At 42.4% G+C, this 25,332-nt stretch overlaps 1 protein-coding gene across 1 annotated transcript in view; it reads left to right on the top strand.

Moving 5' to 3' along the window:
• The window catches only part of PANX1 (pannexin 1), a 72,175-nt gene extending 52,853 nt beyond the window's left edge, over nucleotides 1-19,322 (top strand). Inside the window, exons 3-5 of the mRNA XM_089655632.1 lie at nucleotides 6,569-6,783; nucleotides 10,955-11,610; nucleotides 14,613-19,322. Of these exons, the coding sequence (XP_089511758.1) occupies nucleotides 6,569-6,783; nucleotides 10,955-11,610; nucleotides 14,613-14,692 (951 nt within the window). The 3' untranslated portion in view covers nucleotides 14,693-19,322. The remainder of the gene's footprint in view (nucleotides 1-6,568; nucleotides 6,784-10,954; nucleotides 11,611-14,612) is intronic.
• Nucleotides 19,323-25,332: the final 6,010 nt, after the last annotated feature.

The raw sequence follows: 25,332 nt of genomic DNA, 5'->3' as shown, positions 1-25,332 counted from the left end.
GGGGTTCACTTAGCTGTTGCCCTTCACAGCTGCACATAATAATTTTTCTTTTGTTCCTCTGCAGTTTTGTTTGGCAGATGGGAGTGAAGAAGAAAAAGCCCTGTAAATCCTTGTGACTTGAAGCTTACACAGAGCTGAGCGCACATGTGACAGTGCTTAGTACCTGAGTAGCCGATTACCAGCATTATCACATGAGAAGAGTAGAGTCGGCCATAGACAGTTCGAATTTCAGCAGAGACCAGCTGAGATTGGATCCATGTATGGGCAGGCTGATTGTACCCAAGTCAATCCATCAATCAACCCACATGTCAGATTTTTTCCATGCGGTTATTGCCATTATCAGGTCCACTTGAAAAACTGACAGGTGGACCTGAACAGGTTGTCTGTGTGAAGGGGGCCTAAGGGCTCATGTACACTGCAGCTCCTAAACTGACGTTTAGGAGCTGTTCAACATTTTTTTTCAGCAGCCCCTGAACTCTCCCTAATGTTTTCCTATGTGTCCATGTACACATCGTCATTTACAGGCAGTTGAGTTTACAGTTGTTTTTTTGAACGCACCAAACTTGCGTTCAGGAGTAGATTTTACTGGCATTTCAAACTCCAAACGCTTGTAAACGCAGCTAACCGCATTTATAAGCGTTTGCGTTTAGAAGCATTTTTTTAACTGTTCCATATCCAGATGCTCTCCAGAGCCTTTTTTCATCATCAGAAATGCATGCAAAGCATTTTCCATGTATTCAAATGGACCTGGTACACCAGCGCAGTCAGTTCCAGGTTTCACGTGAAGCAAAAAATGGTAGAACGTGCCGCATTATGCTCATGATGGGATCCATAGTGAATACAACCAGAAAAGACAGGTCATCTCAACACATACTGCTTTCTCTGCTTCTGCTCTCTCTATTCCTCTCAAAATGTCTGAAATAGTTAATTTTTTACTATTTTTTAGTGCATTCTGGGTGTTTTGGAAGGTCTCCTGAGGTTATCTTTTAAAAACGCTTCTAAAGGCAAACACAGATAAACACGTATGCAAACGTGGCTAAACTGACGTTTTTTACCCTATGTTTTCCATCATTCAGAAGAGTTTTCCAAACGCCCCGTGTACATGAGCCCTAAGTGTTACTGAACTGCTGCTGCTGCTGCTGCAAAAAAAAAAGCAAACTGTTCTCTGCTGGAAAGTACTGTGTGGCAGAGTTGTGTATGTAGTGGTATGTAGTGGGGTGTAGTAGTGTAGTGTGGTGTAGTGTGGTGTAGTAGTGTAGTGTGGTGTAGTAGTGTAGTGGGGTGTAGTAGTGTAGTGTGGTGTAGTGTAGTACTGTAGTGTGGTGTAGTAGTGTAGTGTGGTGTAGTGTAGTACTGTAGTGTGGTGTAGTAGTGTAGTGTGGTGTAGTAGTGTAGTGTAGTGGGGTGTAGTAGTGTGGTGTTGTAGTGTAGCAGTGTAGTGTGGTGTAGTGTAGCAGTGTAGTGTAGTGTGGTGTAGTAGTGTAGTGTAGTAGTGTGGTGTAGTAGTGTAGTGTAGTAGTGTGGTGTAGTAGTGTAGTGTGGTGTAGCAGTGTAGTGTGGTGTAGTGTAGTGTAGCAGTGTAGTGTGGTGTAGTAGTGTAGTGTGGTGCAGTGTAGTGTGGTAGTGTGGTGTAGTAGTGTAGTGTGGTGTAGTGTGGTGTAGTAGTGTAGTGTAGCAGTGTAGTGTGGTAGTGTAGTGTGGTGTAGTAGTGTGGTGTAGTAGTGTAGTGTGGTGTAGTAGTGTAGTGTAGCAGTGTAGTGTAGTAGTGTAGTGTGGTGTAGTAGTGTAGTGTAGCAGTGTAGTGTAGTAGTGTAGCAGTGTAGTGTAGTGGAGTGGAGTGTAGTAGTGTAGTGTGGTGTAGTAGTGTAGTGTGGTGTAGTAGTGTAGTGTGGTGTAGTAGTGTAGTGTGGTGTAGTAGTGTGGTGTAGTAGTGTAGTGTGGTGTAGTAGTGTAGTGTAGTGTGGTGTAGTAGTGTAGTAGTGTAGTGTGGTGTAGTAGTGTAGTGTAGTGTGGTGTAGTAGTGTAGTGTGGTGTAGTAGTGTAGTGTAGTGTGGTGTAGTAGTGTGGTGTAGTAGTGTAGTGTAGTGTAGTGTGGTGTAGTAGTGTAGTGTGGTGTAGTAGTATAGTGTAGTGTGGTGTAGTAGTGTAGTGTGGTGTAGTAGTGTGGTAGTGTAGTGGGGTGTAGTAGTGTAGTGGGGTGTAGTAGTGTAGTGGGGTGTAGTAGTGTGGTGTGGTTTAGTAGTGTAGTGTGGTGTGGTGTAGTAGTGTAGTGTGGTGTAGTAGTGTAGTAGTGTAGTGTGGTGTAGTAGTGTAGTAGTGTAGTGTGGTGTGGTGTAGTAGTGTAGTGTGGTGTAGTAGTGTAGTGGGGTGTAGTAGTGTAGTGTAGTGTGGTGTAGTAGTGTAGTGGTGTAGTAGTGTAGTGTGGTGTAGTGATGTAGTAGTGTGGTGTAGTAGTGTAGTGTGGTGTAGTAGTGTAGTAGTGTAGTGTGGTGTGGTAGTGTAGTGTAGTGTGGTGTAGTAGTGTAGTGTAGTGGGGTGTAGTGTAGTGTGGTGTTGTAGTGTAGTGGGGTGTAGTGTAGTGTGGTGTAGTAGTGTAGTGTAGTGGGGTGTAGTGTAGTGTGGTGTAGTAGTGTAGTGTAGTGTGGTGTAGTAGTGTGGTGTAGTGTGGTGTAGTAGTGTAGTGTGGTGTAGTAGTGTAGTGTGGTGTAGTAGTGTAGTGTAGTGTGGTGTAGTAGTGTAGTGTAGTGTGGTGTAGTAGTGTAGTGTAGTGTAGTAGTGTAGTGTGGTGTAGTAGTGTGGTGTAGTGTGGTGTAGTAGTGTAGTGTAGTAGTGTGGTGTAGTAGTGTAGTGTGGTGTAGTAGTGTAGTGTGGTGTAGTGTAGTGTGGTGTAGTAGTGTGGTGTAGTAGTGTAGTGTGGTGTAGTGTAGTGTGGTGTGGTGTAGTGTAGTGTAGTGTAGTGTAGTAGTGTGGTGTAGTAGTGTGGTGTAGTGTAGTAGTGTGGTGTAGTAGTGTGGTGTAGTAGTGTAGTGTGGTGTAGTGTGGTGTAGTAGTGTAGTGTAGTGTAGTGTGGTGTAGTGTAGTAGTGTAGTGTAGTGTAGTAGTGTAGTGTGGTGTAGTAGTGTAGTGTGGTGTAGTGTAGTGTAGTAGTGTGGTGTAGTAGTGTAGTGTGGTGTAGTAGTGTAGTGTGGTGTAGTGTAGTTTGGTGTAGTAGTGTAGTGTAGTGTGGTAGTGTAGTGTGGTGTAGTAGTGTAGTGTGGTGTAGTAGTGTGGTGTAGTAGTGTGGTGTGGTGTAGTAGTGTGGTGTGGTGTAGTAGTGTGGTGTAGTGTGGTGTAGTAGTGTAGTGTGGTGTAGTGTGGTGTAGTAGTGTAGTGTGGTGTAGTAGTGTAGTGTAGTGTGGTGTAGTAGTGTAGTGTAGTGTGGTGTAGTAGTGTAGTGTGGTGTAGTGTAGTGTGGTGTGGTGTGGTGTAGTAGTGTGGTGTGGTGTGGTGTAGTAGTGTAGTGTGGTGTAGTGTAGTGTGGTGTAGTAGTGTGGTGTAGTAGTGTGGTGTAGTAGTGTGGTGTAGTAGTGTAGTGTGGTGTAGTAGTGTAGTGTAGTGTGGTGTAGTAGTGTAGTGTGGTGTAGTGTGGTGTAGTAGTGTAGTGTGGTGTAGTAGTGTAGTGTGGTGTAGTAGTGTGGTGTAGTAGTGTAGTGTAGTGTGGTGTAGTAGTGTAGTGTGGTGTAGTAGTGTAGTGTAGTGTAGTGGTGTAGTGTGGTGTAGTGTAGTGTGGTGTAGTAGTGTAGTGTGGTGTAGTAGTGTAGTGTAGTAGTATAGTGTGGTGTAGTAGTGTAGTGTAGTAGTGTAGTGTAGTGTTGTGGTGTAGTGTAGTGTGGTGTAGTAGTGTAGTGTAGTGTGGTGTAGTAGTGTAGTGTGGTGTAGTAGTGTAGTGTAGTGTGGTGTAGTAGTGTAGTGTGGTGTAGTAGTGTAGTGTAGTGTAGTGTGGTGTAGTAGTGTAGTGTAGTGTGGTGTAGTAGTGTAGTGTAGTGTGGTGTAGTAGTGTAGTGTGGTGTAGTAGTGTAGTGTGGTGTAGTAGTGTAGTGTAGTGTAGTAGTGTGGTGTAGTAGTGTAGTGTAGTGTAGTGTAGTGTGGTGTAGTAGTGTAGTGTAGTGTGGTGTAGTAGTGTAGTGTGGTGTAGTAGTGTAGTGTGGTGTAGTAGTGTAGTGTGGTGTAGTAGTGTAGTGTGGTGTAGTAGTGTAGTGTAGTGTGGTGTAGTAGTGTAGTGTAGTGTAGTGTGGTGTAGTAGTGTAGTGTGGTGTGGTGTAGTGTAGTGTAGTGTAGTGTGGTGTAGTAGTGTAGTGTAGTGTAGTGTAGTGTAGTGTGGTGTAGTAGTAGTGTAGTGTAGTAGTGTAGTGTGGTGTAGTAGTGTAGTGTGGTGTAGTGTGGTGTAGTAGTGTAGTGTAGTAGTGTGGTGTAGTAGTGTAGTGTGGTGTAGTAGTGTAGTGTAGTGTGGTGTAGTAGTGTAGTGTAGTGTGGTAGTGTAGTGTGGTGTAGTAGTGTAGTGTGGTGTAGTAGTGTGGTGTGGTGTAGTAGTGTAGTGTGGTGTAGTAGTGTAGTGTGGTGTAGTAGTGTAGTGTGGTGTAGTGTGGTGTAGTAGTGTAGTGTGGTGTAGTAGAGTAGTGTAGTGTGGTGTGGTGTAGTAGTGTAGTAGTGTAGTGTAGTAGTGTAGTGTAGTGTGGTGTAGTAGTGTAGTGTGGTGTAGTGTAGTGTGGTGTGGTGTGGTGTAGTAGTGTGGTGTGGTGTGGTGTAGTAGTGTAGTGTGGTGTAGTGTAGTGTGGTGTAGTAGTGTGGTGTAGTAGTGTGGTGTAGTAGTGTGGTGTAGTAGTGTGGTGTAGTAGTGTGGTGTAGTAGTGTGGTGTAGTAGTGTAGTGTGGTGTAGTAGTGTAGTGTGGTGTAGTGTGGTGTAGTAGTGTAGTGTGGTGTAGTAGTGTAGTGTGGTGTAGTAGTGTAGTGTGGTGTAGTAGTGTAGTGTAGTGTGGTGTAGTAGTGTAGTGTAGTGTAGTGGTGTAGTGTGGTGTAGTGTGGTGTAGTGTGGTGTAGTAGTGTAGTGTGGTGTAGTAGTGTAGTGTAGTGTAGTAGTATAGTGTGGTGTAGTAGTGTAGTGTAGTAGTGTAGTGTAGTGTTGTGGTGTAGTGTAGTGTGGTGTAGTAGTGTAGTGTAGTGTGGTGTAGTAGTGTAGTGTGGTGTAGTAGTGTAGTGTAGTGTGGTGTAGTAGTGTAGTGTGGTGTAGTAGTGTAGTGTAGTGTGGTGTAGTAGTGTAGTGTAGTGTGGTGTAGTAGTGTAGTGTAGTGTGGTGTAGTAGTGTAGTGTGGTGTAGTAGTGTAGTGTGGTGTAGTAGTGTAGTGTAGTGTAGTAGTGTGGTGTAGTAGTGTAGTGTAGTGTAGTGTAGTGTGGTGTAGTAGTGTAGTGTAGTGTGGTGTAGTAGTGTAGTGTGGTGTAGTAGTGTAGTGTGGTGTAGTAGTGTAGTGTGGTGTAGTAGTGTAGTGTGGTGTAGTGTGGTGTAGTAGTGTAGTGTAGTGTAGTGTAGTGTAGCGTAGTAGTGTAGCGTAGTAGTGTGGTGTAGTGTGGTGTAGTGTGGTGTGGTGTAGTGTGGTGTGGTGTGGTGTGGTGTGGTGTGGTGTGGTGTAGTGTAGTGTAGTGTAGTGTAGTGTAGTGTAGTGTAGTGTAGTGTAGTGTAGTGTGGTGTGGTGTGGTGTGGTGTGGTGTGGTGTGGTGTGGTGTGGCGTGGCGTGGCGTGGCGTGGCGTGGCGTGGCGTGGCGTGGCAGTGTAGTGTGGTGTAGTATAGTGTGGTGTAGTAGTATAGTGTGGTGTAGTATAGTGTAGTGTGGTGTAGTAGTGTAGTGTGGTGTAGTAGTGTAGTGTGGTGTAGTAGTGTAGTGTGGTGTAGTAGTGTAGTGTGGTGTAGTAGTGTAGTGTAGTGTGGTGTAGTAGTGTAGTGTAGTGTAGTAGTGTGGTGTAGTAGTGTAGTGTAGTGTGGTGTAGTGTGGTGTAGTAGTGTAGTGTAGTGTGGTGTAGTAGTGTAGTGTGGTGTAGTAGTGTGGTGTAGTAGTGTAGTGTAGTGTGGTGTAGTGTAGTGTAGTAGTGTAGTGTGGTGTAGTAGTGTGGTGTAGTAGTGTGGTGTAGTAGTGTGGTGTAGTAGTGTAGTGTAGTGTGGTGTAGTAGTGTGGTGTAGTAGTGTAGTGTGGTGTAGTGTAGTGTGGTGTAGTAGTGTAGTGTGGTGTAGTAGTGTAGTGTGGTGTAGTAGTGTAGTGTGGTGTAGTGTAGTGTGGTGTAGTAGTGTAGTGTGGTGTAGTAGTGTAGTGTGGTGTAGTGTGGTGTAGTAGTGTAGTGTGGTGTAGTAGTATAGTGTGGTGTAGTTAGCCCTTTGCTTGAAGTTCAGCTTTCAATGCAGAAAACACCTTAACAATGTATACATTACAAACAATGTATTGCCATTTTTGCACAGGGCTGCCTTCCCATGAATATTTGATTCTCTCCTCACTCATGACATACGGCTGGTATATGATGGACTTTCTTTTCCTCTCTCTGCAGTTTTTCCCATATATCCTGCTGCTTGTGGCAATACTAATGTACCTGCCGACCTTATTCTGGAGGTTCACAGCGGCTCCTCATGTGTGCTCTGATCTGAAGTTCATCATGGAGGAATTGGACAAGTCTTACAACAGGGCCATCAAAGCTGCCAACAGCATAACCAGCAAGAAGGAAGGGGGCAGCTCCCCAGCGATAAATGACGGCATGGCTCAGAGGTAAATGCACTGGTCTGCCTATTGGGTTCTCTTATCTGAGTTGGGAAAAACATGAAAAAAGCTGAACTCCGCACAAAAACGTTGTTGAAATATATTCTGTAATTGTACTGTCCCCCTTTATATTGTAAAGCAACTCGTAAACTGTTGTTGCTCTATAAATCCTGTGAAAGAAAATAATAATAATAGTAATAATCACAGTGCTGAACATAGCCAAGCTGATATTTCCTGGATCATCTTTGATACTTTCCCTTACTTTTTTCCCTATTTAACCACTTCAGCTCCGGAAGATTTACCTCCTTCATAATCAGGCCATTTTTTGCTATTCAGCACTGCGTAACTTTAACAACGCTCATGCAACGCTGTACATAAGTGAAATTTGTCATTTTTTTTGGTGGTATTTAATCACCCCTGGGTTTTTAATTTTTTGTGCTCTAAACAAAAAAAGGCCAAAATTAAAAAAAAAAAAAAAACTAAACCATTTTTTTAAATTTCTGGTATAAAACATATCCAATAACATTTTTTTTAAAATCAAATTTCTTCATAAATTCAAGCCAAAATTTTATTCTGCTACACATTTTTGGTAAAAAAAAATATTGCTTGGTTTGCACAAAAGTTAGTGTCTGCAAACTGCAGTGTATATATTTTTTTTTATACTAGTAATGGCGGCAATCAGTGCTAAAAATATACACTGTCACTGTATTAATGATAATGGCTGGGAAAGGTGATCAAAGGATTAACTGTGTGCCTAAGCAGTGTTTTTACTAGGCAATCTACTGTGTATGCTGTTTTTACTATGCAATCTGCTAAATTTTATTCCCTGCTTTGTAGGGAAAGAAACTCTAGTAGATTGTCGCTGACAGAACACAGCGTTGCCTTGTGTACATGGGTAGAGCTGCGTTCTGTCAGTCTCCTCAGCGTTCAATGTGTGCTGGTGCTCATCCGTTGGCTGGCACCTGTTGATTAGCTTCTGCTGTGTCCAATCACAGCAGAAGCGGCGCACTGGCGGCATGCACACGCCCCCTACAGCGGGATTGCAAAATCACATTTATATGTGTGATTTTGCACTGAATGTCTACCCTGTAGCAGTAAGTCTGCTGTAGGGCGGACTTAAAGTGCTTAAAAGGATACGTTCACCTAAATTCATGTTTTATTTTTGCATGCATGTAACAAAATGTGCATTTATTATATAATTTTTTATTTTACTGGAGCCTGCAGAGCATTGCACTTGCAATCAGCAGATCATGGGTGCAATGTCAGGCTCCTGCACAGTCTTCCTCTAGCTTTGTGTCTGCATCCCCTTACGGGCTTTCAGTTACAAAGCTAAAGAAAGAATGAACGAACTACGAGCGTGCTTGCAGCCCATTCAAACTACAAGTACAACTTCCACAGAGGCAGATGGTACTTGTAGTTATTTTCACTCACAGGAATGACACGGCTGTGTGGGTGGAGTTCTGCTCAGCTGTGCTGTTTTCAAAAAGTGACAGTGGGTGTGCTGAAATAGATCCCTGCCCACTGTCAGAGTGGGGTGCGCTGGCGGTGGTAGGCTGGAACATAGGAGCATGTTACATCCTAAATATGGGTGCAACTTATAACAGCTGCTGAAGGTGAACTTATCCTTTAATCCTGCAGATCGTACACCTCTATGTGCAGATCACAGTCCAATGGCAAGGGAGAGAATTCCCATTTGCGTGGCATCTAGTGATGTCAGATGTAACCTGCATAGAGGAGTGCCAAACAGATACATTGTCTTTTCTTTAATTACTTTTCTGCATTTCAGTGACTGTTGGAGCTGTGCAGCCCCTCAAAGACATTTTGGGTTTTTAGGCAGAGAATGTGTCTATTGAAGTGGGATATTATAAAGGAGAGAGGTAAAATGTAGGCGCTTACCTTTGTGCGATTTCAATAAACGCAACTGTTAAAAGTAATGTAGGCGCTGTTTCTGGAGTTCTGCTTTGAATGCCTTTATTTTCCCTATGAGCAGAGGGTTGGAGAAGGAGCATGAAGAGGGGGTATTCAATCTTAACACAAAGTAGGGCTTTGCAATGCATGTTTTTTTTTTTTCCCCAAAATTATTTAATTTTTTAATATGCTGTCAACTAATCTCTGTACACAAAAAAAAGTCCTGTGCAAGAAAAGTAATTGCATCTGTGTGCTGTGTTGTGTTGCAGGGTTATCGCAGCACACTGTAGACATGCATTGTGCAGATGACAATGAACGGCATTGCCCTACACACACTCTACAGAGGAAGGCATGGCAAGTCACCGATGGGGCAAAATCAGCTGCAGGGAGACCACAGCCCATACTGGTGACTCCTCCTTTAGTTTGGATTCACACTTGTGCGGTGTGAGTTGAAGAAGTAGTTCAGCGGTTTAGATCAGGATCAGGTCAGGATTTTATCCTGTTCACAACTGATGACACGTGTGATTCAGAAGCGATCTTATGGAAGTCAACGAGCCTGAAATCATACTTGAGCTGGAACACACTGCTCAAAAATCTAACAGTACTCTTTTTCAATTCGCACTGAATCCGCACTTCATATGTGAACGGGCACAATAGAAGCCAATGTTATTGCACATGTCATGCGAATTAGATGCGCATCCAATTCACATGTATGTGAACCGGCACTTAGCCTCTGCTCAGCTTTTGATTGGAACAGCTTTCAGGGTTCAGTTTACAAAGACTATCCTCAACTCCAGTGATGTGGTGTCCACAAGCTTCCTCGCCCGTGCCAACATCACCTTCCACGTGTGTGGTCCGTGACTCTTTTAATTGGCTGGTGCAGGATGATGTTGCTCGCATGCATGTGAATAGGAAATCAGTCATCTTGGCACTGAAATGGGTTAAGACCGTACCCTAAGTTGTGCATGCATTTTATAAAAGATTATAACAAGTAAATAGGAACATCCTCCGACACTCCGCCATACACCGGACACAGGGGCCTCCCGGGGACACCGAGAAGAGCCCACCCAATCCAGCCATCCTTAAAGCAGGCACCTACACCCGCCCATCCCTTAAAGGGATCTCTGGCCAGCTGGATCCTGTACCTATCCACGAGCTCCTGACAGCACCACCTTACCTAGAGGGAGGATTATCCTGGATTAGGATTTTACCCAACTCCTAAAGGGGACCTCTACAGAGTTATTGAATGCGTATACTGTATACATTACGCATCTGGTGAGTGCGTACTTTTACCACACTATTTGGAGCACCATCACTGGATTCTACTGCTTATTCACACAGACTGTCACTTTGTTGTCTTTTAATTTAATTTGTTTACGGACATTATTAATGTTTTTTAGCGCTGCACCGATTTACTTGTTATGATTTTCTTGTTATGATATTGGTTGCCTTTGGTGCTCTAGCTGCTTTTCTTGAGAGCGCTCACTTTTTTATTTTACCTTATTATTTTATAAAAGATTGCCAACAGACTGGCAAGCGTGTTTTATTTCAGAAGAGACGTAGCATGTCTTTTCTGCAATGAAGAGCCTACCTGCTCACAATATATTTACTCTTTAGTCCTGCTTTAAAGTAGAACTTTACTCATAACGTGATAAAACATATTGTTCTTTAGCAAGGAACATACATTCCACATTATTAAATATGCTACTAAAATGAGTGTGTGCTGTAAATTGCCTCCAATATTGTTCCTTTTTCTTCTTGCTGGAGGCTGCCATTTTGCTGGAGTCCCTGAGCAGCAGTAAATCTTTAGGCTGTCAGCAGATCGGCCTCTACGTTTTCGGCACAGTGTGTAAAAACAGAGAGCTGCAGAGCATGTGCAGAGCAGGGTGAGACAGTGTATTACTGGATTTTAAACAGTATATACACTTGTTTTTAATGTTTTACGTAGCTATAACTACATAAGAGACCAGCCAGCAGGACATAATTTTCTGACTAATGTTCCACTTTCAGATCCTGCACCACCTCATTTCCACATTACTTATGGATGAAGAGTAATCCCTGGGCAGTCAGTTGTTTCCTTTGTTATACCTTTTATGACTTCTCAGATTTTCTTGGAGTGTACCGCAGAGTTTACAGGTTCCAGAAACTTTTCACGGTAAACTTTTATAGTCACCGGAACATCTAATTGCTGATTTTATAAGCTGGTTATTGCTGCTTCAATCACAATAGTTTCACACAGTTTTGTACTTTTTTGTGATTCTCTTTTTTGCAGCGCGTGGGAGATTTCAGAAAGCCACTTCAAATACCCGTTTGTCGAGCAGTATCTCAAGACCAAAAGGAGCTCTTATCATCTAATAATCAAGTACCTCATTTGTCGCTCTCTGACATTGACGATTATCCTGCTGGCCTGTATCTACCTTGGCTATTACATCAGCCTATTTTCTTTGACAGATGAATTCAGCTGCAACATCCGAACTGGGATATTAAAAAATGACACTTCGCTGCCCTCCTTAGTACAGTGCAAGTTGATTGCTGTGGGGGTCTTCCGGCTGCTCAGTTACATCAATCTGATTGTGTATTCTCTAATGATGCCCGTTGTGGTGTACACCATGCTGGTGCCATTTAGGAAAAGGTCCAACGTTCTCGCAGTTTACGAGTTGCTCCCTACGTTCAGTGTCTACCAATGCCCTTCCAAAAACTACGATGACCTCAGCCTGTTCCTTCTGTTCTTGGAGGAGAATGTCAGTGAGCTGAAGTCCTACAAGTATCTCAAGGTGCTGGAAAATCTGAAGGGGACTGGAGAAGACTTTGATACCATGCAGCTCCTGACATCGCTAGGAACCGTGAAAACAGACACAGTAGATGGCAAAATAGCCGGAAAAACTGGAGCATTACCTCCTGAAGGAAAGAACTCTACGGAGCTTAAAGGTAATATATAGAGTATTTGTTTTTTAGGAACATCAATTTACTGGTAGTACCAACTAGAGTGTACCTGTGCTTGGCTTATTAACCACCTCCCGTACAGCCATTGTATATAAACGGCCGGACGGTGGCAGTGCAGGGTCGGGTGGCCATTTATAAACGGCCTCCCTGCCCCCTGCTTGTGCGCGCTCCCCGGGAGCGCGCAGCACCGCGATCCGGTGCCCGCTGTGTCCTCCGGACACAGTGGAGCACCGATGGTCGTACGGTACCTCTGTGTGAATTCCCGATCATGTGATCACTGATTGCCCAATCAGTGATCACATGGAGAGTAGTAAGCAACATGTCACTTCTGACATCATTGCTTATTACATGTGAAATCTGTGAATGATCGCAGAGTTCACGTGGTACAAGGCTAGTCACAACAGCCTTGTACCATGTGACAAGCTGTGACCAATCACAGCTCACACAGTAGTTCTCAATGGCTGCAAGAATGCAGCCAGAGAGAAGGAGAAATGATTGCTTTTACAGCCTTTACTGCTAGGGTGACAGTATGTAAAAAAATAAATAAATAATATTAAAATGAAAAATGAAAAAATGAAAAAAAAAGTTAAAAATTATAATTTTTGGTTATAAACTAATTTGAGTTATTTTGTTTTTTACTAAAAAGATAGCTGAATACATGTTGGCCAAGATTTAAGATGAAATATTATTTATTTGCAAAATTTTATAAGAAAAACACTTTTTTTCAAAATTTTTGGACCTTTTTCATTTACATAGCAAAAAAACAAATAAAAATCCCAGAGGTGAATAAATACCACCAAAATAAATCTTTATCTGTCTCAAAAAAATACTAAAAAATTCATATGGGTACAGTGTTGCATGACCGTGCAATTGTCATTCAAAGTGTGATAGCGCTGAAAGCTGAAAATTGACCTGGACAGGAAGAGGGTGAAAGTGTCCAGACTTGAAGTGGTTAAAAATGGCTTGGCTTGGCACAGTAAAAAGTTATTTTAACTCCTTGACGCCATTCGCACGCAAATATGTGGCCTCTCGGCATCTGGGCCTTGATGCCGAGTGGCCATATATTTGCGTGCAATTAGAAAATACATATGTGCTGAGAGCGCCAGCACATATGTCCGCAACTCATGGAAAGGTCCTGATCTCCCCTTTTGATCGGGACCTTTTCCGATCATGTGACGGTGAATGACGGCGGTCACCTGACCCTATAACCCCGCCCTGCCTCCCGGATTCTGAAACTCTTAAAGAGCTGGGAGGCGCCGGCGTGAAGAGCTTAAAGAATATGCAAAATCTAACACTGAACTTCTGTTATTTGCTCCCTTTTGGTCTTTTTTGAAGCTCGGTTCACGCTGCTGCGACCCCATTGTCATGCCATTTCCAGTGACACATTAGAATGCATGGGTGTCGCATCAAAGAAGTGCCAGAAGCCCTTTTGTCACTGCGACTTGAGTCACATTGATTGGAATGGCTGCAAGTGAAATAAATGTGTCTTGACTTGTCAGGCGACTTTCTCCCAAGTCGGACAGCGGGTCGCACAGTGTGAACCAGGGCTGAATATACAATTGGAAGAGTTTTGTTGTATCTGCTCAACAAGTGCAATAAATATCTGTTGGTACTGCCAGAAATCTTGTGAGCTGATACATTCCTACGCTCTCCTGTGCTTCTTAACCCCTTGGCACCAGCGCCTCCCGGCCCTTTAAGGGTTTCAGAAGCCGGGGGGCGGGGTTTTAGGGTCATGTGACCGCCGTGATTCGCTGTCACGGCGGTCACATGATCAGGAAAGGTCACGATCGAAAGAGGAGATCGGGACCTTTCCGTGAGTACCGGACGTGTGCTGGGAGCGTGCAGGGTGTGCGCTCTCAGCACATGTTTTTCTTAATTGCACACAAATGTGCGGCCGCTCATCGTCAAGGCCTAGACGCCGGGAGGCCACACATTTTTTCTAAACGCACCTCTATGTTAGCCTGTGTGACCATGTACATATAGACATTTACAGGTGTATTAGAAGAGGAACATTTAGAGGCTTTCATGTTTGGGACAGGCGTGTTGGAGCAGAAAATGAGTCTAAACATATTTGGTGTGTGAGCATTCATTTCAGTTCCCAGATTAAGTTCATACTCTGACCAATGGAATGAAAAATGCTGCTTTAGTTGTGTTCTTTTAAAGGATAAGTGCACCTTAAAAAAAATTTAAATAATAAATGCACATTTTTTGCAGGTAAACAAAATGTGCATTTACAATTTTTTTTCCTAGGAGCCTGCAGAGCATTGCACACAATCTCAGTCTTCATGGGACTGAGATTGAGCTCTGCAGTCACTTTTGCAGCAGATGTTTTCTTATCCCGGGTCACAATCCTGCACAATGTCTCTTTTCGGAAAGCGGTTGACTGCACTTATGCTTATCAGATGACGTTTTCCCAGAAACTGTATATGCCATCACAACCTTTGATACTGTACCATGCAACACAGCAAATAAATTGGCAACTTCAGTCACAGAGGCACCAGCTAAGCGGCACCAACAGTTTTCCCTCTTTGAAGCTCAGTAAGCTCTGACATGACTCCGTATTACTAGCAGCGCAAGCAGTGAATGACGAAAGTCAGGCTTCCCATGTCAGTTAGGTGTCTCATCACACAGCGTAAGCAAAAAAATTGTTACGTCACTTCTGCTTTCAACGCAAAACATGTTGCCACTTTCCAACCTGCAAATCATGTAGTGTTTCCATATTTTTTGTCCAACCCCTGTATATGGACTTTGATTTAAGAGAGGCTTAACATTGAACACAATTTTACTTTTTTTTTTTAATGTTTTTTTATTATCACTGTCCCTGCATCATTACACAATATTGTACATCTTCTAGTGTGTGTGGTCTTTGTGCATCTATATGCAGAGAGATTTCTCACATACTGCTGAGCTCCCATCTTTGGTCGGTCTAAATAATATCATGCATATGGGACATCCAGAATGATGAATTGTCTGTCTCTTCTTTCCAGATCTGGCCACGTCCGATGGGGTGAAGACCTCTACAGAAGATGGTAAAGTCCGGCAAAGGCTTCTCGATTCGTCTTGCTAAGAGCTCTCCCCTACAGTGTAGAAATGTTTACAACCATCCTTGTGATAAAAACCACTGGAAGTATTCATTGGATTAGACGGACACTGGAAAAGACTCATTGCAGAGTGACAGGCAACTCACTCAGGGATTCACTTGTAGCTCTTTAGTCCCTAAAGTGGGTGGAAGTCTTATTCTGAACTGGAACTAGTAATCATGTTTTCAGGTTCACGTGGCTGAGATGTAGACTCCGGTGTTTCCATTCAGACCATTGGATACAAAAGACAATGGGTTATCTTCTGTACTTTACTATAGAAGAGCAAAGTCTCAGCAGACCTGGTACACTTGTATTATAGCGTTGTCTTTTAAAGGAACTGGATTGCACTCTTTTTTTTTTTTTTTTATTATTATGCTCAGCACTTTGGCTGCCTCTTGTTTCATATATTGATTATAAGAATACTTGCTATTTATTTAAAAGGATGAACTGGGCTAGTGAACACATTTTAGAAACATAGCTAAGATATGTATATATGAACTGGTTTAGGGGCTGAAGGAGTTTAATTCGATTCAGCCAGTCCTGTGATATAAGGACCCTTGCACTTCAACAGCACAGCCATGTCCTGGGCTCACTACACTTTTATTAAGCAATGCAGCCTGGTCCAGGTTCAGCCCAGCCAGTGATTGCATAGCTGAAGGCCAACTTGGGAATTATGATAATGTTACTCTTACATTGGGGCCATCCCACACTACAAGGATTAACTGATTGTTCGCTCTAGGGGTAGAGGAACTAGGTATAATACTTGCCTTACTTCTTGCTCTGGCAGGCTCCTTCCACATGCGACCAGTACCCTGAAGCACACCAGGTCACAGTCACGTGACAATTGATTCCAATGTCAGGGCTGTTGTTAAGCGTTTGCTAACTTCCTCCTGCCCGGCCTATTGCAACATGATGGCTGAGTGGGGACCCCATTATCCTGGCAGGACATCATATGACATCCTCCCAGGATCACGCCTTGTGCGTGTCCTACAGGCCGCGCTCGAGCACGATCTGTCACGATGTCCACGGGACACGGCCGATGACACATCACTACACCAGCCCGCTGCCAGTGTAGTGATCGCTGTGACTAATCACAGCAGAACACGTGACAGTTGTTAACAATGAATGGCTTCCTTTCATGCCATTCATTGCTTACAACTGTGCTGTGAGCTGTGATTGGTCACAGTGATCACATGTACAGACTGGGTCAATCACAGCCCATCTGTAGCATGTGATCAGCTATGGCTGATCACAACAAAAACTACTGAATAAATCAGTTTCATTCAGTAAATATGCTTACTTATACCAATGGCATTGGAGATAGTGTGTGTACGTATGTATATGTGTGTATGTATATATATGTATATATGTGTGTGTGTGTATATATATATATAAATAAAAGGAAAATTGTGAATCATTCGCAAATAGAAGAAACACAAAACAACTGTCAGTCTCCCTAGGTCTGGTGCACCATGCAAGATCTCACCTCGTGAGTGTCAATGATAATGAGAACAGTGAGGAATCATCCCAGAACTACACGTGAGGATCTTGTCAATGATCTCCAAGCAACTGGGACCACAGTCACCAAGAAAACAATTGGCAACACACTACGCCGACAAGGATTGAAATCCTGCAGTGCCTGCAAGGTCCCTCTGCTCAAGAAAGCACATGTCCAGGCCCGTCTGAAGTTTGTCACTGAACATCTGAATGATGCAGAGGAGAACTGGTTGAAAGTGTTGTTGATGAGACCAAAATAAAGCTCTTTAGCATCAACTCAACTCGCCGTGTTTGGAGGAGGAGGAATGCTGCCTATGACCCCAAGAACACCATCCCAACTGTGAAACATGGTGGTGGAAACATTCTGCTTTGGAGGTGTTTTTCTGTTAAGGGGACAGGACAACTGCACTGCATCAAAGGGACGATGGATGGGGCAATATACTGTCAAATCTTGGGTGAGAACCTTCTTCCCTCAGCCAGGGCATTGAAAATGGGTCGTGGATGGGTGTTCCAGCATGACAATTATTATTATTATTATTACATCGAGTTTATATAGCGCCAAAGGGTTTGCTCAGCGCTGTACAATATAGGGGGGACAATACATGGCACAGTACAACGTACGAGGGGTAAGAGGGCCCTACTTTTTCGAGCTTACAATCTAGGAGGGAGGGGGTGGTGGCACAGTAGGAAGTGGCTGAGGGGAATGAAGTGGTGGGAGGAATGAGAGAGAATGGCCGTTAGGTGAGGGTCACAATGACCCAAAACACACAGCCAAGGCAACAAAGGAGTGGCTCAAGAAGAAGCACATTAAGGTCCTGGAGTGGCCTTAGCCAGTCTCCAGACCTTAATCTGATTGAAAATCTGTGGAGGGAGCTGAAAGTTTGAGTTGCCAAATGTCAGCCACCAAACCTTATTGACTTGGAGAGGATCTGCCAAGAGGAGTGGGCCAAAATCCCTTCTGAGATGTGTGCAAATCTGGTGGCCAACTACAGGAAACATCTGACCTCTGTGATTGCCAAAAAGGGATTTGCCACCAAGTACTAAGTCATGTTTTGTGAAGGGGATCAAATACTTATTTCCCTCATGAACATGCAAATCAGTGCATCATTTGTTAGACATGCATTTCTTTTAAATGTTTTGTTGTTATTCTGTCTCTCAATGTTACAATACACCTACCATTCGATTTTTAGACCGATCATGTCTTTGTGAGTGGGCAAACATTCAAAATCAGAAGGGGATCAAATACTTATTTCCTTCACTGTACCATAGTTTGTGGACTTTCCTACCAACTAAATAATAAACACTGATTTGGGTTATTTTCATTAAAGACATGTAGCAGAATACATTTTGGCCTAAATTTGTGTAGAAAAATTATTTTTTTGCAAAATGTTATAACAAACGAAGAGAAACAAATTTTTTTTCAAAATTTTTTTTGTTTGTAGCACAAAAAATTTAAAAAACTGTAGTGATTTAATACCACCAAAAGAAATCTCTATTTGTGTCAAAGTAATCATAACAATTTCATATGGGTACAGTGTTGCATGATCGCACAATTGTCAGTTATATTGCAACAGCGCTGAAAGGAGAAAATGAGCCTGGGCAGGAAGGGGTAAAAGTGCAGGTGGTCAAGGTAAATATTAATCTTATTCCCCATCCCCTTGAATTAACAAGCAATTAAACCTTGCATGGGAGTGGGAGTTTCACTGCATGGGGTATGTTTTTTTTTTGGCTTTAAAGCCGTAGTAAACTCCGCTTGGTCACTTGTACCTACAGGTAAGCTTATAGTATAGCATACCTGTAGGTACAATGAATATCTGTGAAATGTGCCAAGTTAAGGAAAGATTCAGTTCTGCATTTGGTGACGTCCACTGCACTCTGGATTGAGGGCACTCTGAATTTGCCTTCAGTCCAGCATACAGTGAATACTAGGACATTATGCCATTAACTTGTGAGGGGGATGGTAATTTTTTTTCTCTTTTTTTATTTCTTTGACTTCACTACTGCTTTAAGTTGCTGCCAGCACACTGATGAGGTTCTTCCTTCAGTGCAAAGTGGAGGCCCTGGTTGGCTCCTCCCCCAAGGTCTGAGTGCTGCTGTACAGGAAATTTTTGTAAAGCTAATATCAAGACACATTCAGGTACATGTACTAATTGAATGTTAAAAATATGTTTAGTCTTTTTTTTTAATGGACACATAACTGGTTTTATGGTGCTTTTTTTTTTTTTAAATTTCTGCTTGGCGTTCATCTGTAATAATTTTGTAAATGGCTAAGAGAATTCAATATGTAAATGGACGCCATCACTCAGCCTTAACCCTCGCTCAGAGGCGACTATTGATGGTCCTTTCCATAGTGGGGTCCCTTTGATGACTTTGCAAACATCTAAGCTCAGGCAAAGTGCTCATAAGCCTGTTGCAGAATGAAGGCGATTCCCTCCAATTTGAAAGCTTCCAATGGACAAACTCAACAAATCAAATCCTCCATTAGGCTGAGATGCCTCTACATCATCCAGTCGGCTGGTCATATCGGTCTGGACTTTGGAAATAACTATTGCCATTGCTTTGGCCTGTCCACCCTGGAGGGTGTTGCTATGTGACGGCTTCCCTTGTCTGTTTATTATTTTTATCTCAACTTGAGAACCTCATTAAGGGGTTTTCCATGAGGATTACAGACTTCCTTGACTTAAACTGTTACTGCAGAATGTCACCTTCTCTTTGTATCCTCCTCCTGTCCTCGTCTTCCATGCTCCTTTATCATATGCTGACATTTTCTCTGATGTCCTGGCTGTTCTCTGGATATAGAAGAATCCTATGCAGGAAACCGAGGCTTCCTTTGCAACAGAGGAAAGACAAATTCTGCTCCACATGGAAGATGATCTAGCCTGAAATAATGTCTTTTACTACATACATATTTTTTTGTGTTTTTTCTTTGTCTTTGTAATTACCATTGTATAGACAAGCAATATGTACTTGTAATGCTGTGCTGCACCTTCTACTGTATTAGATTGTTAGTTGTTTCTGCAGTTTTTCCTCTATTGTATTACAAGGAAATGTCAATTCTTAGCTAACAGAAAGAACGTGTAGTAGGAAAAAAAAAAGTAAAAGAAAAACCAGAGGTTAAAATTTCCTTGTCATTACTGTCAACACAACTTGACTCTTAAAACTGCTTTTTACATACTTCAATTTCACATATGAAAGATTTAAAGCGAACTAGTGCTTTGCTATTGTTTTGGCTTCCTGACCATTCTCCATTCCTTCTGGCAGTTGTGAGCAAGAGACGTCACTTTTTGTACGTTATAGCTTACAATAGGCTATGAACTTTCCCTGTTGGACAGCACTGGTGATTGGCCCAGCATTTCTATCTAGAAGGAGACCTCTCCATACCCAAACCCAGTAGCACCAAGTATTTTCTTTGCTTTTTCTACCAGCAACTGTACAGAGGGAGTGACAGGTGAGTGAAGGAAAGATGATTATGCGCACCTCAACACTATATACAGTGTGTGTATGTACAGTGCTGTGAAAATGTATTTACTCCCTTTCTGATTTTTTTTTTTTTGCATATTTAAATGGTTGAGATCATCAAACAAATTTTAATATTATACAAAGATAGCCCAAGTAAATACAAAATGCAGTTTGTAAATGATTTTATTTATTAAGGGAAAAAAGCTGTTTAAACCTGCCTGGCCCTATTTGAAAAAGTATTTGCTCGCCCCCCTTTTGTGAAATCACAAATGAACTGTGATTAGCAACATTTTTTTTTTTTTTTTGCAAAGCTACATTAAATTTTCCTTCCCACACCCAGGCCTGAGTACTTCCAGACCTGTTGAATCAAGAAATCACGTAAACAGAAGCTGTATGACAAAGTGAGGTATGCTAAAAGATCTCAAAAAGCAACACATCATGCAGTGATCTAAAGAAATTCAAGAACAGATGATAAACATAGTAATTGGCATTTATCAGTCTGAAAAGTGTTCCAAAGCCATTTCTAAGGCTTTGGGACTCCAGCAAACCACGGTGAGAGCCATTATCCAGAAATGGAGAAAACGTGGAACAGTGGTGATCCTTCCCAGGAGTGGCCAGCCTACCAAAATTGCTTCCAAAAGCACAACGACAACTCATCCAGGAGGTCAGAAAAGAACCCAGAACAACATCTGAAGAGCTGCAGGCCTCAGTTTAATGTCAGTGTTCATGATTCAACAATAAGAAAGAGACTGGACAAAAATGGCATCCATGGGAGAGTTCCAAGGCAAAAGCCACTGATGACTAAAAAGAACACAAAGGTATTTGCTTGGGTTATCTTAGAGTTATATTTAAATTTGATGATCTGAATCATTTAAGTGTGACAAATATGCAAAAAAAAAAAAAAAATCAGGAAGGGGACAAATATTTTTTACAGCCTGTATGTACATAATCAGACATGCATTCTTTCAAAGTCCACCCAAAACAGATAGATTGGAATTACCTGCCAGTATTTTTATGTCTGTTAGGAACTAATTTGCAGGAGTTTCGCTCTTATTACTACATGCTGAAGTGAGACTCCTTTTATTGGCTTCATTTGAAGTGTAGCGTTCTGGCCTTCAAGAAAATCACCCTGAAGAATCTGGTGCATTGTTCTGTCATCCAATCCTCACTTTTTTTTTTGGTAGGTGAAACAAAACAGACAATGAGTATAGCACTACAGACAATAGCCACTCCAATGTATTTTGTTGTACGAGAATTTTTGTAACTTTAGTAACCTCTTAATTTTCCATATGAGACTAACATACAAAAAACAAAACGGATGATCATTCACGCAATGTACTTCTCATGTGTACAAGGCTTTAGCCTGCTCGCAGCAACAGACTAAGTCATCAGATCTGCCCACTTTTCACTTGCAGAGCCTGATTAACCCCTACAGCTGTCCCTCCCTCTTCCAGTCTGAGTGTTGCTCTCCAGCGGAGAACTATATGTAACCCTAGGTTCACACCAAAGCATTTTCTGAAGTGTTAAACAGAAACACAGTACAGTCCATTTAACATGATTTCCTATGGGACAGGTTCACATCTCCACGTTTTTACCCGGTGCGATTTTTGGAAAGGGTCAGGGACTTTTATGAATGCAAAAAGTTGCATTTTCTATAGACTTCAATGTAAATGCTGCAGAAAAGCATGTATTGTGTTTTTAAAGCTGCCTAGCCAGAAGAAAAATTAAACAAAAATGAAAAAACGTGGCAAAAACACAATGCAGAAATGGCTCAAATGCAACCTGCATAGGTGTGAACCCAGACTAAAGGTGCATTTTTTTAAAGTTTTTTTTTTAAGAATCGCATAACTATATTAAATGTTTTTTGTTTTTTTTTTAATTATTATGTTTAAATATTTTCAAGAGGTTCAATTCTAACATCACTGAGCAATGCCAAAGGGAAAAATACATCTATTTATGTGAAGTACTGCAGGCAAATCTTTTTTAGCAATGTTCCGTTCTGTAAATTCAGCCTTGAGCAGGATTGCTTCATTTTCTAGTTAAGTATCAGAAGCTGTTCCATAAATCGGATCCCTGCTATGCTGTTGAAATGAAAGGCAGTAATGTGTAAGCTTCTTATTTATTGACCAGACCTGGTGAGAATTAATCACGTACTTTATTTTACCAGTCACCATCTGCTGAGCCAGTTAGTGATTTTTCCGAGTGCTTGTAGTCTGTTCATTCTTCATAAGGGCTATTATATAGCAAGTACATTCAGGGCTGTCAAATCTCAGGAACTAAGCAGGCAATAGTAATCTGTACCTAAAGCTTTTTCTGATGTTACTAGTATAGCTGATTGAAAGGGAATGTATTTTCCAGTGACATTCTCCCCCGCCCGCCCCTTTACAGGCATTCCCCGGTTTATGAACAAGATAGTATTTTTGTCCTTAAGTTCAATTTGAATGTAAGTTGGAACAGGTACATTTTTTAAATGCAACTCCAGCCAAAAAATTTTTCTTGTTCAAAGATTTTATTGATTTTAACAAGAAAGCATAAACGGGACAATGGAGTTATACAATTCTCATACAAAAAATTGCATAGGTACAAAATTAGGTATCAGTAACAAATGAGACCTTATAGGAAAGGGAAGAGAAGGAGGGGAGGGATAAAGAGAGGTAGGTGACTCCACGGTTAAAAGCAAAAGAAGAACGTGAGATTGGTGGGTGGTGGTACCAATGTAGCTTGAAGTATTTGTTACGGGTTGAGAAGTGAGTCATCAAAGTTAGGCAGAAAGAAATGTTCTACCCAGGGGTTCCATACCTTCTTGAATTTAGGGATGGTATCTAAAATTGTGGCTTCTACTTTTGCATGAATCATAGCCTGGGTAACTTTATTTTTAACTACTGCGATGCATAGCGAGGGAGATTTCCAAGATTTGGCTATGACCTGCTTGGCTGCTGTAGTAACTTGCAGGATAAGTTTGAATTGTGAATTTGTGACGTTCAGGGGTCGTAGGTTGAGCAGCGCAGTTGATGGGTTCGGTTGGAGGATTTGTGCGCTTAGTGTAGAAAGCATTCTAAAGACTTCTGCCCAGAAGACTTGGGCGGTTGGGCAGTCCCACCATATATGGAAATGTGTACCCAGGTCTACACAGCCTCTGAAGCAAGTTGAGGGGTAATTAGGGTTGTACTTTGCTATTCTTGCTGGGACTAGGTACCAGTGAGTCAGGACTTTGTAGTTGGTTTCTAAGGCCACGATATTTTGCGAGAACTTTGGTATTGGACCAGATGTGGTCCCAATCAGAAGGGTCGAATTGCCGGCCTAGGTCCGTTTCCCATTTGCGTATGTATGAGGGTAGTGGAGTAGTGGTCGAGGTTGTGAAAAGGGAGTACAGATATGATATGAGGCCTCGCCAAAAAATAATTTTTAAGTTTTGGATAGCATAAGAAAAGGTTAACTGGCCATGCAGTGATGTGGGATTGTTAACAGTAAGTGGCAGCATGTGATGAGCAGCAAGATGGCCGTGCGGTGGCTTCCAGGTCCAGCGTGACGTCATACCGTCTTTGTTCTTAAGTTTGAGTCATATGCAAGTCGGATGTTTATAACTTGGAGCCTGCTTGAATGCATTTCTTAATTGTATAACAAAGGACACGGGGGTTGACTTACTAAAACTGGAGAGTGCAAAATCTGGTGCAGCTCTGCATAGAAACCAGTCAGCTTCCAGGTTTTTTTTTTTTTCTCCAATGCTTAATTGAGCAAGCTGAAGTTAGAAGCTGATTGGCTACCAGGCACAGCTGCACCAGATTTTCCACTCTCCTGTTTTAGTAAATCAACCCAAGGGTGTCTTCATATGCTCGACTACTTGGGTTATGCTGCCAACTTCATGTGAATGGATACTGGAAAAGGACTTCTTTTTGTGGGTTATAGTTCCTTTTTTATGGCTTGTTGTAAATACCCCTATTGGGGTAGGGAGAGACTTCTTCCAGATCAGTTACCTACAGCCAGAAGACCAAGAAGAACTGTATTCGGACCCTGCATGCAAGTGCAGGAATGGCTTGTAATGTTGCCAGCCTGTGAAGGATTCTGCAAGCAGCGATCTCCAGGGTACTATGTATCCATTAACCTTGCTGTATGGGGGCTTTATAGGTCCAGGGCAGTGATCCTTTTGGGGTAAGTTGAGTACCTGAAGGCCCAGATGGGGTAAACCTGCCATGAGGGATGAAGAAAGGGCCTTCTGCCCATGCAGCAAGGACTGCTGAGTGCCTTTATGATGGACTATGTGTCTCTGTGTTCCCTGAGCATCTAGGGCAGTACAGGCTGATTTCTTCATACGGTGCAATATACTGCAGTACTGGTGTTCAAAAGGCACGGACTGGTGCAAATACCTCTGTGCAGTAAAGTGAACAAAGTCACCTGCCAACTACAACACAAATACAACTCCAGCGGTCCAGATACACTCAAGCACAGCCTGCCCAATCAGCTGAACACAGAAAGAAGGCACTTCTAAGTGCAGTAACTTTGGCGATTTATTTGGACACATTAAAAGCACATGATAATAGTAAGGTACAACAGTCAAGCTCCTGTCATATGTAAATCGGGAACCACCTGGCTGGTCAGCGTTTGTGGGAGCTGTGAAACGCAGAAACGCAGGAACCAAGATGTCCATCGTACTTCCCGGGAACATCGTGGAGCACACAAGCTGGATGTGAAGTCAAAATTGGGGCAGTAACGCATTTCGGAGCATGCTCCTAAGGCTGAGGAAGGACCTTCTGAGCATGCTCCAAATGCGTTACTGCCCCAATTTTGACATCACAGCCTCCAGTCCGCTCCGGGAAGTGCAGCAACCATCTTGGTACCTACGGTTCCCGCAGTCGCTGGCCAGCTGTGTGGTTCCTGTTTGACATCTGACAGGAGCTTGACTGTTTTGATGAACCTGTACCTTTTAATCTTGTGTCCAAATAAATCGCAAACACTACTGAATTTAGAAGTGCCTTCTTTCTGTGTTTATTCTCCATGTTAGAGTCTTATTCTACTCACTGAAGAGCTGCTCTAGTGCCCTCTTCATTTCCTGCAGACAACCCCCTCCCCCACCCTTTTAGGGTGACTAAGAGTTACAGCATTCAAGAGGTCTAGGCCAGGCAGAAGCACGCTATGAAATTTCTATTACCTTCACAATCGCAACAGCCTACAGTGCATCTGCACCAGGCCACAGCAAATATTGGGACATTTGTCTAGTGGTGGTTATGCAATAAAGTAATGAAGACTTAGTGTGACATCCCGAAATGTCAGAGAAAAGAATGGAACCAGGAAAGGAAGATTATACATTCCCTGCCAGTCTCCAAAGTATGAACGGACTTTATTGGTACACCAGAAGACAACAATTAAAAATCAATTGTTAAAATATAAACAACACATATTGATAAAACAGGTATCCATGGATCTAAACCTTCAGGGCTTCTTCCCACCATGGTGCAGAAATGTCAGGTTCCCCAATGGCACAACAAAATCAATTGTTCTCTACAGTGCCTTGAAAAGGTATTCATACTCCTTGAAATTTTCCACATTTTGTCATGTTAGAACCAGAAACGTAAAAGTATTTTATTGGTATTTTATGTTATAGACTAACACAAAGTCGCACATAATTGTGAAGTGGAAGGAAAATGATAAATGGTTTTCAAATTTTTTTACAAAT

This window comes from Staurois parvus, unplaced genomic scaffold (genome assembly GCF_062004578.1).
Source record: "Staurois parvus isolate SC_StPar_1 unplaced genomic scaffold, SC_StPar_1.0 ptg000858l, whole genome shotgun sequence".
Classification (NCBI taxonomy): Eukaryota; Metazoa; Chordata; class Amphibia; order Anura; family Ranidae; genus Staurois; species Staurois parvus.
The sequence above is the reverse complement of the archived record's forward strand: the minus strand, read 5'-3'. Positions and strand labels throughout refer to the sequence as shown.